The 13,747-nt window shown below is 36.2% G+C and overlaps 1 protein-coding gene across 1 annotated transcript in view; it reads left to right on the top strand.

Moving 5' to 3' along the window:
- The first annotated feature begins 4,240 nt into the window (after window positions 1-4,240).
- LOC131980227 (unconventional myosin-VIIb-like) overlaps window positions 4,241-13,747 on the top strand; it is a 38,666-nt gene continuing 29,159 nt past the window's right edge. Inside the window, exons 1-11 of the mRNA XM_059344440.1 lie at window positions 4,241-4,276; window positions 5,903-6,004; window positions 7,514-7,666; window positions 8,725-8,793; window positions 8,892-9,007; window positions 9,097-9,227; window positions 10,706-10,848; window positions 11,064-11,177; window positions 11,265-11,418; window positions 13,180-13,256; window positions 13,345-13,464. Of these exons, the coding sequence (XP_059200423.1) occupies window positions 4,241-4,276; window positions 5,903-6,004; window positions 7,514-7,666; window positions 8,725-8,793; window positions 8,892-9,007; window positions 9,097-9,227; window positions 10,706-10,848; window positions 11,064-11,177; window positions 11,265-11,418; window positions 13,180-13,256; window positions 13,345-13,464 (1,215 nt within the window). The remainder of the gene's footprint in view (window positions 4,277-5,902; window positions 6,005-7,513; window positions 7,667-8,724; window positions 8,794-8,891; window positions 9,008-9,096; window positions 9,228-10,705; window positions 10,849-11,063; window positions 11,178-11,264; window positions 11,419-13,179; window positions 13,257-13,344; window positions 13,465-13,747) is intronic.

Below are 13,747 nucleotides of genomic sequence, written 5' to 3' on the forward strand. Positions count from 1 at the left end.
CACAGGGCAGACAAATAGAGACAGACAATCACGCTCTCAATCACTCCTACACTGCAAAAAAGGGGTCTATAAAAACACTAAATGTGAGGGAAATGATCTTGCTGCATGGAGAGATAATTTCACTTGACAAGATTCTTAAATCTAGAAATGAGCATGTTGAACACTTATAAGAAAGTAACTCTTAAAACAAGATCAATTATCTAACACTTCTAAATCTAAGTTTTTTATCTTGGTAAGAACCAAATAATTTGCAGTGTAAGGACAATATAGAGTCACCAATTAAACCTAAGCTGCATGTTTTTGGACTGTGGGAGGAAGCCGGAGAACCCGGTGAGAACCCACGCTGACAACGTGTAAACTCCACACAGAAGAGCCGCAGGCCGGAGTCGAACCGGCGACCCTCTTGCTGTGAGGCAAGGCCACTACACCACTGTGTAGCCCCTCATATCAACATAAAAGGTGATAATATGTCTGTGTTGCATTCGCAGCTTGTTTCTGCTGCCCCCAAGTGGTCAAAAAATCATTTATTTCATGTTTAAATAGAGAGAAGAAGTCCTAAATGAGACTTTAGTAGTCCATGGGGAGAGAAAAACAGTTTTTGTTTGTTTTCTATTTATGTATTTTTATAGTCTTATACTTAAACAGTTTAATGCCAAATTTTCATGACTTGCAGTAAATATTTTCAATTGACAAAGATGGCAGAGTTCAAACTGGATGAAAAAAAGGGTCGCCGCTTCTGTGTGGAGTTTGCATGGAGTTTACTTCAGTAAAAGTACTACAACATTACAACACTGTGACATTACTCCACTACAAGTAAAAGTCCTACATTCAAAACTTACTGAAGTAAAAGTACAAAAGTATCAGCATCAAAATGCACTTAAAGTATCAAAAGTAAAAGTATTCGGTATGCACAATAGACAAACTCAGATTGTTTTATGTGTTCAAAATATACTATTAGATTATTTGTATTGATTCATTTATGGCAGTGTTTTAATTTTGGAAAGGTAGGGCTCATTTTAACTACTTAATATACTGTTATGAGGTTTAATTAAAAAAAATAAAAGTATAATCTTTTTAAATTATATTACTGATGTTTTTATGTTAAAATCTCAACCTGTAAAGTAACTAAAGCTGTCAGCTTAATGTAGTGGAGTAAAAAGTACAATATTTGCCTCAAAATGTAGTGAAGTTATAGTATAAAGTTACATAAAATGGAAATACTCTACCTCAAAATTGTACTTAAGTACATTGCTTAAATGTGCTTAAATGTACGTAAATATACTAAGTTACATTCCACCACTGGTATAATATATTAAGGTTAAGTTGGCTTTGGGGTTTTTTGCAAATGCTGTTTATTATCACTTTAGAAAAAATCAGCCAGCTGTTATCATCTTGGTTCCATGACGTCTTCAGGAATGTAGTCAGGCTGATGAGTAAAGATAGGAGGATACGATTTGTATCATAAACATTCATGTATTAAGAGCATTTTACAATCGCCACATTAAGGCTAGTCACGACAGGAAGTGTTGGACAGTAGCACCTGCAGCTGCACCTTTAATGAGTTTCATATTCTCCTCTCTGATACCTTGTGGAGACTTCCTTATCAGAGTCGAAACACACTGACGCCAGTGAACAACCAGCTGTTACTCCCGTCTCAGCCCAGTGCACTGTTTTGACTTTAAACCCACACATGCCTTATGACATTAGTTTAATAGAAGTGCAGATAACTCACATTTGATTATGAGAGGGAGGTTTCCCTTAAGGTTTGAAGTCCAACCTGTAACCTGACGCAGGAGATTATTACTGCTGGAGAAATGTACAGTTTATACAGCGTTATTAGACATTGTAAGTCTCTTCTTAAAACATACTTCTTTTTTTAAACATACAGTACAGGCCAAAAGTTTGGACACACCTTCTCATTCAATGTTTTTCCTTTATTTTCATGACTATTGACATTGTAAATTCATCAAAACTATTAATGAACACATGTGGAATTATGTACTTAACAAAAAAGTGTGAAATAACTGAAAACATGTCTTATATTCTAGTAAGCAAAGGGTGGCTACTTTGAGGAATCTAAAATACAAGACATGTTTTCAGTTATTTCACACTTTTTTTGTTAAGTACATAATTCCATATGTGTTTATTCATCGTTTTGATGCCTTCAGTGAGAATCTACAATGCAAATAGTCATGAAAATAAAGAAAAACGCATTGAATGAGATGGGTGTGTCCAAACTTTTGGCCTGTACTGTATATTCATTGTTTTTTTTTGTTTTAATACATCCAACATCCAATACTTAAAACATCAAGAACATATGGCAGGAATGAAAAAAATATTAAAAATATTAATAATACTGACAGGACCAAAATGAATGAATAATTAAATAAATGTAGATATAAAAAAATAAAAATAAATAAATACAATTTGAAAAAAAAAAAATAACTTTATTTATATAGTATCTTTTAAAAACAGCAGTTTACAAAGTGCTTCGACAGAGAGAAGTTAATCACAACGAGAATGATGCCATAATGCTAAAAACAATTATTACGTTAAAAGAAAAACAATAAGAGACAGCAGGAACAATCAAAAAACATTCTCAGATACACAGAAAACAAAAGGTAAAAGGAATAAAAAAGTAAAAAAGTGAAGGAGTAAAAAGGAGTGGTGAGAGTGTAGGTTACAGTGTACATTCCCAACAACAAATCAGACATTTTTCATGTAAATTCAGAAGCCATCTTTATAACAATATACAGTAGTGTTCAAAATAATAGCAGTCCAATGCGACTAACCAGATTAATTCAGGTTTTTAGTATATTTTTTATTGCTACATGGAAAACAAGGTACCAGTAGGTGCAGTAGACTCTCAGAAAACCAACAAGACCCAGGCAAGGCAAGTTTATTTGTATAGCACAATTCAACACAAGGTAATTCAAAGTGCTTTACATACACATTAAAACAGCAAGACACAATTGAAAACAGTAAAAACAGTCAATTAAAACAGGGAAATAGAAATAAAAATATAAATAGGATAAAATAAGATACAGCAGGATAAAAAAAAAGAGATAAAATAATAAAAAGCACAAGTCAAACATTGCGTAGTTAAAAAGTAAGGGCAGTAGAGTAGAGCAGATAAGTGTTAAAGTTAAGAGTACGCTTCAGTAAACAATAGTGTTTTCAGTCCTGATTTAAAGGAGCTGAGCGTTTGGGCAGACCTCAGATCTGCAGGTAGTTTGTTCCACGGGTGAGGAGCAGAATAACTGAAAGCTGCCTCACCCCGCTTAGTTCTTGTTTTTTGGGACACGCAACAAGCCAGTTCCAGATGACCTAAGGGGTCTGGATGCTTCATAGAGAGGGAGCAGATCAAGCATGTAATTTGGTCCGAGACCATTCAGTGCTTTGTAGACCAGCAGTAAGATTTTAAAATCTATCCTCTGACTCACAGGAAGCCAGTGTAGTGATTTAAGGACCGGTGTAATATGGTCCAGTTTCCTGGTGTTTGTGAGGACTCTGTGGCGGCAGCGTTCTGGATCAGTTGCAGCTGCCTGATTGATTTTTTGTTAAGACCTGTGAAGATGCCACTGCAGTAATCCATGACCCAGCATTCGTGATATGCAGCTCTTAAGGCTGTGCAATTGGGCAATTAGTTGAAAAGGGCTGATTGAATCCACAAGAGTCTCAGCTTTCCACTGATTCCCAGTTTATGTCATTCAAAGCCTGTTTAGGGACCTCAGTGTGCACAAATATTCAAATACAGTAGGCGGAAATGGAACAGTGTATTTTTGCCTTAAACTGCATGTTAAACAACATAAAGTAGGCATTTATGTAAAGAGGAGACTTGTGGCATCACAGAAAGCCTGTTTTCATTCACATAGCATGACGTCAGAGGTCACATGACCGCTTTGAAAATCACCAAAATAGCCTAACTTTGCAGCGTTTTTTCAACAACTTCCCGACGTGGTATCCTAACATGATCTTCTAGTTTCATATGATGTCACTATATTTAGTATACTCCTAAAATTGAGCCGGCTATGGCCTCCGGGGATAAAAATTATATATCACTATCATTTATTATTAGAATTCATTATTGACAGTGACCACGGAGACACTAGAGATTATGACTGTTGATAACCATCATCACATTGATAATTAAAGCTGGTTCCTCCTTCAATTCCACATAAGACTGAATACTGTCACTGCACTAAAGATTTATATCTTTAGTGCAGTGACAGTCCGTGAGATGCCCAGCAGGTCCCCTCTTAATCACACAGGCAGGGTACAAAGGCTGCACATAAATTCATTACAACACTCACTGTGGCATGGTCAATGCATGCCAAGGCCATTTATACAAAGAGTTGTTTAATATCAACATATAAAAGTGCCGTTGCTCTGGCGACTGCCTTTTACTGTTTAGATCAGACGACTTCAGATGATTGTTTTACAGATTTTGCCATCAGAAAGAAAAGGGAACGAAGAGGTGATTGAAGATGATGTCAAGACAGATATAGAGCTCAGAGTGCGTAAAAGATCAGTTTCTCTTCCTCTTCCTTTTGTGACACAGCCAGTTCAAAGTCAAAGTGCCATAAAAATCAATCTGTCAGTCGAAGAAGAGCTGCGTTTCCTCCTTCTTCATAGTGAGACGGATCCAAGAGGGCGTCAGGACGAAACAGCAGCTCTAGAGTGGGATTTAATGAACTTCTAGGTGAACCTCTTCATTGTCTTGTGTATGTTACATTAAATGCTTATTAAATGTTATTCTGTTACCTATGTACACCTCTTTACAAAGTAGGATTTGCCGAATGCTTTTTTATAATGCTCATGATATACAGTCATGAAAAAAATATTAGACCATTGTTTTATTTAATTTCTTGGTCATTTTAATGCCTGGTACAACTAAAGGTACATTTGTTTGGACAAATATGATGATTACAACAAGAGTTTAATTTAAGAGCTGATATCTAGCCATTTTACATGGTTTTCTTGGTAAAAACCAAAATCACCATCAAGAAATCTATTGAAAATGTCTTAAATTAAACTCGTATGAGCTATTTTTGTTGTTATCATTATATTTTTTCCAAACAAATGTAATGTATATGAAAACAAGGGTGGTCTAATAACTTTTTCCATGACTCTAAATGTAGCTCAACATGAATTCAAGGAGTCAAATTTTTCCTTTTCATTTAAACTTTTAACCCAACCTGTTGATTTCTTTGTGTAGGGAGTAGGAACGCTGCAAACTGGTGATGCTGAGAAAGGTAATGTTGATTTATGGATTTTATTGAAAACAATGCTGCTTACTGGAAAGCACCAAATGGCAGTGTCACAATTCCCGGCAGTCATTCATTCAAGGAAATACTGTAAAGTCATAAAGGTAGTCCCGTCATGAACCCTTTGTGATTTCTGATCAGACATTAAAACACAAAACTATGTAGGTGGATTCACTGATTCAGGTTCAAATTAAGAATACTTTATTAGTCCCAGAAGGGCAATTCAGTTGTACAGTCAGCCTGTTCATAGTATAAAAATATATATTGAAAAACAGTAAAATAAATTATACATTATATTATTGTTATTATCTAATAACTACCTCTACATGCTACCACTCCTCCTTCTTCGCCTCCTTTAAATTCATAGCTATTTATTCTATATTTCATATTGTTATGCCATTCAATTATTTATTCTTGTTGTGATATTTTATACCTTTTATACCTCTATACCTTATTGTCCTTAAGTGTTTGTGCGTTGTTGTTCTTAATTTGTTTAATGCACTATGGGAGCTACACTTTAATTTCATTGTGTTATGCACAATGACAATATAGGCTATTCTATTATTATTATTATTATTATTATTATTATGATTACATTATTATTTACATATATTTATTGTGCTCTGTGTTTCCAGGGGGAGTGGGTCTGGGTGGACTCAGACATCGGGGTGCCCATCGGAGCGAGGGTCAAAGTCACACCGTCTGGTCAGAGGTTACTGGTGGACGATGAGGGAAAGGTAAAAACATTTTGTTGGTTTCATACATGGGCAGATCATGAAGCAATGGGCCACCACCTCTTCTACACAGGAGAGAGACAGTCTTTAGAGCTGTTTAAACCTCTGAAGTCCAGGAGATTTTGGTTGAGATTTGTCAACTTCTTATCAAGGTTATTATAGTTAACGAAAACTAACGAAATAACGAAAACTAGAATTGAAAAAACATTTTCGTTAACTGAAGTAAAAATAAAAATGAGAGTTTTAAAAAAAAAAAAATGTATTGTGTGGTTAGAAAACGAACTAAAACTAACTAAAATTATAGTGAAAATGTCCTTAGTTTTAGTCTTTGTCAACTTTTTTTCATATTTTTGGTTGATATCAAACCTATTTCATTTATCTGGTTTTATGACTTAATAAATTTATTGGGGCTGAGATTTATTGTGACCTTATTGAATCTTGAATCGAAACAAATACCTCATTACAAAAAACTAAAACTAACACTAAAACTAATAAAAACTAAACTAAAACTAAGCATTTTCCAAAAAATTAAAACTAATTAAAACTAGCAAACTCACTCTAAAAACTAACTAAAACTAACTGAATTTGAAAACAAAAATTGACAACGAAATTAAAACTAAATTTAATGAAAAATCCAAAACTATTATAACCTTGCTTCTTATGCATTCGTTTCTGTCTCTGTTTAGCATCTTTCAGTCTGTCCTTACATGGTTCCTTTTTCTCGACACAAACTTGGCTATCAGTCAGATTTTTCATTTTATTTTGACCCTCTGGAGTCTCCAAAAGCTCCAAATCATGACTTCTTCATCACAACCAGACTAGAAAACAAAGCAGCGTGGAGCCCTACTGTAAATTTACCTCTAAAGTTCTGGCTGTAAACTCCATGAGGCCAGTTTCAGTTTGATGATGATATACCAAGTAAAACTGGAGACAAGCTCAAATATAAAGGTTTAGTATAAAATGATAGAACTGGATGTAACCCTCTTATATGTTATATTTGCAACCTTTGTTCAAATTTGCAACACCTAAAATTCTTTATTGAGCATGATAGTGTTTTGAAAGTTTAAAAAAAAAAGATTCAAAATCACATTTTATGTTGGACTAAAGGACTAAAAAAGACACAAAATGACACAAAATTACTTACAAACACTCAAAATGACAAAAAAAAAATACACAAAATTACCAAAATTGTTACGCTAAACACACAAGACACAAATAAAATAGAGTCCCACTAGAATAAAAACCAGAGTTGGATGACAGGAGCAAACACAATCACAAGATCACATTTATGTTGGTCTTTCTTTGTTTCTTTTTGGTTCAAAATGTTGATCCAGTAAGTCAGAATAAAAAATCAATGATTATGAGGTCATATAGGTGAGGCTGTGCTGAAAAAAAAACATGGCAATTAAAAAAATGTTAAGTGGTCTATACAGGGAGGATGAAAAGGATTAAAAAATGGACAAATAGCCCAAAACTCCATAGAGTTAAAAGTGTCCATCTGTTTCTCTCCAGGAGCAGAGTCTGTCCCCGGAGCAGGAAGCCTCTCTCAGGATCATGCACCCCACATCAGTGGAGGGTGTGGACGACATGATCAAACTGGGAGACATGACCGAGGCCGGCCTCCTCAGGAACCTGCTGCTCCGACACAAACAAGGCCTCATCTACGTAAGGCACAAACTGTAGTCTACCTTTGAAAGGATTGAAATACATTCGCTGAATAAGTGAAATGATCTCATGCTATTTATTACATTTATTTTTCAAGGGATGGTTCACACAGATTGCCAAAATACACCCTTGTCTTTCTATCAAGGTTTGATGAGGTTTGATTCTGAACCAGATAAAACGTTGAAATGTTGCACTCAAAGGAATATTAGTCAAGCTGGTGTTAGCTTATTATTTTAAAGAATGGCTCTCAAGTTTTCAGGACCGCTGCACACATCACATTTATTTATATTATTATTTACATGGTAAGTTGTATATAAAAAGTGCACCATTCAGATGGTGTCTGCAGCACCTCCCTGTCTGGCATTCATACAAATTAAAGTTGATTAGCATTTTTTATTATTATAAATTAAACCCAGACAGTGTAATAAACATTTAACCCCCCTGTTATGTTGCTGGTCGAATTGACCCATTTCAAAGTTTAAAAATCTAAAAATAAATTGTTGAAAGTATTTTTTCATAAAAAGAAAAAAAAAAGTGTTTTTTTGTTTTTTTTAAATCAATGTCATGTAAAGCCATTGTATTTTGTATGTAGGTCTTTCCAATGTACATAAAAAAAGTTTTAACATTATTTAGCATTATTTTATTTTTATGAAAAATGAGTGAGTTATCCTCATTGAACCTGATCTGTGAGAGGTAAAGAACACCACTGCACTAAATATTGATTTAAACGGTTAGTAATTGAGTTAATGATGGAATATAAACAATGTTTATTGGGATTTTTTAGTTTCTGAAACTTTTGGATAATTAAACATGCCCCGGGTCAAACTGACCAACGAACATTATTGCTGTTCCTGAGAAACAAAACATCCTGAGAGCCTGGGACATTTTCTAGGAAAACATGATGTAAGCGAATTTGTCAAATTTGACAATTTTCAATGCTTTGCCTATTGCACTGGGGGCAAAAATCTCAAAGGCTGGTATCCCGTAACTTGGCTAAATGAAAACAAAAAATGAAACATTTCTAAATTGTCTTACACAGCCATTTTTTCTGATTGCAGACATTCACAGGCTCTGTGCTGGTGGCAGTGAACCCGTACAAGGATTTCCCTTTGTATTCAGAAGACCAGGTGAGGCTAAGATTCTGTATCATTTCACCTTCTGAATCTCTTCAATCTCTCTTCATCACTGTTTACAGTGTTTTTATGTGTGTCCCGTTGTCCTTCAGGTGAAGTTGTACCACGGTCGGAAGCTGGGGGAACTACCTCCGCACATCTTCGCCATCGCTGAATCCTGCTTCTTTAACATGAAGCGTCATGTCAAGAACCAGTGCTGCATCATCAGGTGAGAGCCAGTCACTCACCTGTTAGCTGTAGAAGTCCTGGATAGGTCACTCTTTGACCACCAATTCATGTCTTCTGTCTTTTCCTCAGTGGGGAATCAGGAGCGGGGAAGACGGAGAGCACGAAGCTGATCCTGCAGTACCTGGCAGCAGTGAGCGGGGGTCTCTCTGAGCAGCAGATGATTGAAGAGCAGATCCTGGAGTCCAACCCAATACTGGAAGGTACAGTAGCCTATATTTTATGCTACAAGTGGTATATTTTATGTTACTTTTAGAGTTCTGTTTTACTAGAGAAGCCACAGTTTGACCTTTTTTTTCAGAACAGAACTGTAACAACTGGTTCAAACCATAGACTGTGACAAACCAGAATAATGAACTGTAAAGATCTGGGAGTTGTCAGACAGTAGAGGCGTTGGAATTTGAATATAAACAAGTATAAGTTGTATCCTTTTAAGGTTAAAAAGTAGACTTAGCAGCGTGCTCGTTCCCGGGCTTGAAACTTTCAAATTAAATGATCTTACACACAGAAAGAAAAAGAGAACAAGGGCTGTTATTGGAGGGACACCTTTTTTCAACAGCCTTTGAGATTGGACAAAGTTCTCCTCCGCTGTACCTAGGCAGTGTATTCTGATGTTTGATAATAAAGAAAACTAAAAGAAACTTCGACTTGGTCTTTAATCCACTTTTCTCACTCAGAGAGGTGGTAGAAATACACTACAAAGGTACAACTGTTCTCCACTAATTCCAAAACACATGGGTGCATTATGTGTGGTCATTTTGGATCTCTTTGTGGTAGTTTTTCCCCTTTTCATAGTCAATAGTGAGTCTCTTTGTGATCATTTTGTGTCACCTCGTTGTTGTTTTGTGCTTTTTGGTTGTTGTTTTGCATTTCTTTGTTAATTTTGGGCCTCTTTTTGTTGATTTGCATGTCTTTGAAGTCAATTTGTGTCTTTTTGTTGTTGTTTTGTGTCTCTTTGAAGTCAATTTGTCTTTTTGTTGTTTTTTTGTGTCTCTTTGAAGTCAATTTGTGTCTCTTTGTAGTTGTTTTTCATTTTTTGTCATTTTTTGTCTCTTCCTGAAAATTCTTGGTCTCTTTGGAGTTGTTTTTGTTTCTTTTTAGTCTTTTTGTGTCTCCTTGTAGTCATGTTATGCTTGTTTTTGGTAGTTTTGTGTCTCCTTGTCGTTGTTTTGTGTCTGCAGTCATTATGCATCTCTTTATGGTCATTTCGGGTCTCTTTGTAGCTGTTTTCGTCTTTTGGTTGTAATTTTTTGTCATTAATTTGTGTCTTTATGTTGTTGTTTTGCATTTTTGTGTTCATTTTGTAGTTGTTGTAGTTTTTGTAGTTGTTTTCATACTCATTTTTCGCCTCTTTGTGCAAATTAATTTGTCTCTTTGTTGTTGTTTTGGTCTCTTTGTGTCTCTCTGCAGCTGTTATGCATCTTTTTGAAGTCTTTTTGTGTTTCTTTGTGGTCATTTTGAATCTCTTCCTGGTTGGTATGTGTCTCTGAGGGATGTTTTGGAGGTGAAAACTAGGGGAGACCCTTTGACATTTTGGGCTCCTGTGCCTGATAGGCCCCTTCACTAATCAATCCATGCCAAGACATATAGTTGTAATCAATAGAGAAGCATGAACTCCCTGTTGAGACACCTGTAAGATAAAACGATCAGTGTTCAGATGTCTTTCTTCTGTCCCGTACAGCGTTTGGAAATGCAAAAACAATCCGCAATGACAACTCCAGTCGCTTTGGGAAATATTTGGAGATTTTCTTCAACAAGGACGGGGTGATTGAAGGTGCTCGCGTGGAGCAGTATCTCCTGGAGAAGTCTCGTGTCTGCCATCAGGTGAGTTAGCTCTATCCAAACAGCTCATTCTTCTTATCTGTCCAGGAGATAGATTTATAGTGCAGAACTATAAAAGCTGAGCTGGTTAGATAAACATGCTGTTATCATGTGCTGCAAGAGCGAGCTCATATGGCACAGCCACTTGACCCCTTTCAGCACCTTTAGTTTATCTTTCTTTTTAACTATTATAACACATTTTTGCTCCACAACCTCAGGCCCTGGAGGAGAGAAACTACCACGTGTTTTACTGCATGCTGGCAGGAGTCACGACCGAGGAGAAGAAAACTTTGAGCCTCGGAGATGCTGAGGAGTACAGATTCCTTTCTAAGGTATTAGAAGAGCTACCTTAACCAAAACATATGACATAATGTCTACCTACTGTACATAATCTAAACCTTCCCTGTCATGTCCTGCAGGGCCACTGTACCAAGTGTGAATACAGAGATGATGCTAAAGACTTCCAGCGTATTCGATCTGCCATGAAAATCCTGACCTTCTCACAAAGCCAATGTCAGGAAATCCTCAAGCTGCTGGCAGCCATATTACACCTGGGAAACGTCTGCTTTCAGGGTGAGTGTGTGCACTTTAGATGATTGTAGTTTAGGCATATTTGGTGAAAAGCTAACTTTGCAGCATTATTTCACCAACTTCCTGTCAAGATATGCTGATGCTTGATTCCTTAGATTTTCTGTTTTTTCTTTAACCATTGTTAATTACCTTTAGCAAGGTTCTTTGTGGTGCATTTATATTATGTAGCTACAGTTTTTCATGTTTGTATATTTTCTAGGTGTTTTACAATGTTGTGATGCTTTTATTTTGGTAAGCTGCCATCAAGTGTGAAACGGGTGCTTTTATTTTGAAAGGTAGTGACAGGAAATTAAAAGTGTAACGTAAAATGAAAAACCAACGGTAAATAACGGTAAACGAGTCCTTGTAATTCATATAAAGTTGATATAAAGTATCAAAAAGGCTTCTTGAGTGGCTGGCTGACAGGGGCACAAGGTTTGTTAAAGTTTATTTTCTTCTGTCATATATGTTAGTTTATTTTTTTGTTGTCTGAAAACTATTGTAAAAGTGTTGATTTGCTAAAGCGCTAATGCTAATGTTTGCTATTGTTTTCCCATCTCGTAGCTCTTACTGTGAATTCACAAGGTCGTCAAGGGATGTCTTAATTTTATTTTCATGGAGCTACGGTGAATAAATCTTGTGAACCATCAGTTAAAGTGTCGACTCAGTCAGGGATGCTACAACTATAATATATAATTATATTACAGTATAAATAAATATAATAATAATTTTAGTTATATTAATAACTTTTTAGCCAATGGGTGAACAAATTGTCATTTAGAAACAGAGACATTGGATGCTAACTGTATTTCTCTTAATGGCCTCCAGTGTCATTAACAGCCTGGTCTCCAGGCAAAAACGTCAATATAGGTCGTGTGTACAGACAGCGAAAAACTAGCGATGTCTCCATATTTCACTGTCTGCTGTAATGCGTCCGCCGCCGGCCTTCTCTTAATTTCCTTTTATTATCGTTGTATGATTACCTTGTTGTGAATGGTGATTTTAAATTTTAAATTTTTTAAGTCCTATGTCATTTCTTCTTGTGGTTTCATTTTGTTATTGTCAGTTAATTATATTTGATATGTTTTATTTCTGTTGTACAGCACCTTGTAACTCGTTTTTGAAAGGTGCTATATAAATAAAGTCATTATTATTATTATCTTGCTGACGTAGTAGTGGTTGATAGCCAAGCAAGGTTAAAAAGGGCGGATTCCCGCACTCAGTTAGGTGCATAGGTGTGGTGGATGGGTCAAACAGGTGGCGGAATTTCACCCCGGAGAACGGGGTTTGCATCCTCAAACCATTTTTCAACTTAAGATACCTACGTTGTTTACATAAGTTATGTGAATCACGTTTTTAAACGTAACTTACTTTTTTATGTAACTTGCAGCAGTCACGTGACCCTTGTAACTACTTCACTTCTGGCATTTACGTACATTTATTTAATGATTAAACTGTCTTTTATAACGCCTCACAAGGAAGGGTTTTTCAGCCCAAAACCGAGGTCAGTGGTTTTACAACATAAATCCACTGAAACTGCCTTTTTTTGTACGTGTGTGTGCTATTATTAGAACATGACGTTGTACCACGATCCTCAATACGTACCTTTCGTAATTTGTGGTACTGACACACGACCTCTTCTGTCGTTTATGTTGGAGAACTTGCTGGTCATTAATGACAAGGATCTTGTGAAAACTCAACATTACACAACTGGCTGCTATTCTAGGTGTAGTTAACATTTTATCTTGTTTGTTTCCCCACCAGCCACCACTCAAAATAACTTGGAAACCAGTGACGTCAGCAAGTCAGAACACTTCAGCATCGCAGCGTCAATACTGCAGGTGAGCACTAACATATCTACGCTCAACCTGTCGGACCGTTCATCATTCCTCAGCATTAAATTATAAAGTTCTCGTCTGTTTCCTTCAGGTCCAGAAGTCTTCTCTGGCGGCGAGCTTGACCCATCGTTCCTTCATGACAAACAGAGAGATGGTGACCAAACCCCTCAACCACGAACAGGCGTCTGACTGCAGAGACGCCTTCGTCAAGGTAACGAAACTGACCTGTTGACCGTAATTCAGATAAACTTCCTTACTGGATCCTGAACCCGGATGAAAGGAACATTATCTTATAAATGTTTTGTACTGTAATTTATAAGGCAGTATGCAAAGATAACAGGTGATTTCAACCTTTGACTGCAGAGAGAGAGTAATTGCTTTACTTTTTTATTAATACAGTTTGAATGATACAGCAGTTGTTGAGAAAGTGTTTATCCTGGGATTTAAACAAAACAACCACCCAGTCGTAAAAATACACTTAAGTGCTTAATATT

Source organism: Centropristis striata, chromosome 11, assembly GCF_030273125.1.
Source record: "Centropristis striata isolate RG_2023a ecotype Rhode Island chromosome 11, C.striata_1.0, whole genome shotgun sequence".
NCBI lineage: Eukaryota > Metazoa > Chordata > Actinopteri > Perciformes > Serranidae > Centropristis > Centropristis striata.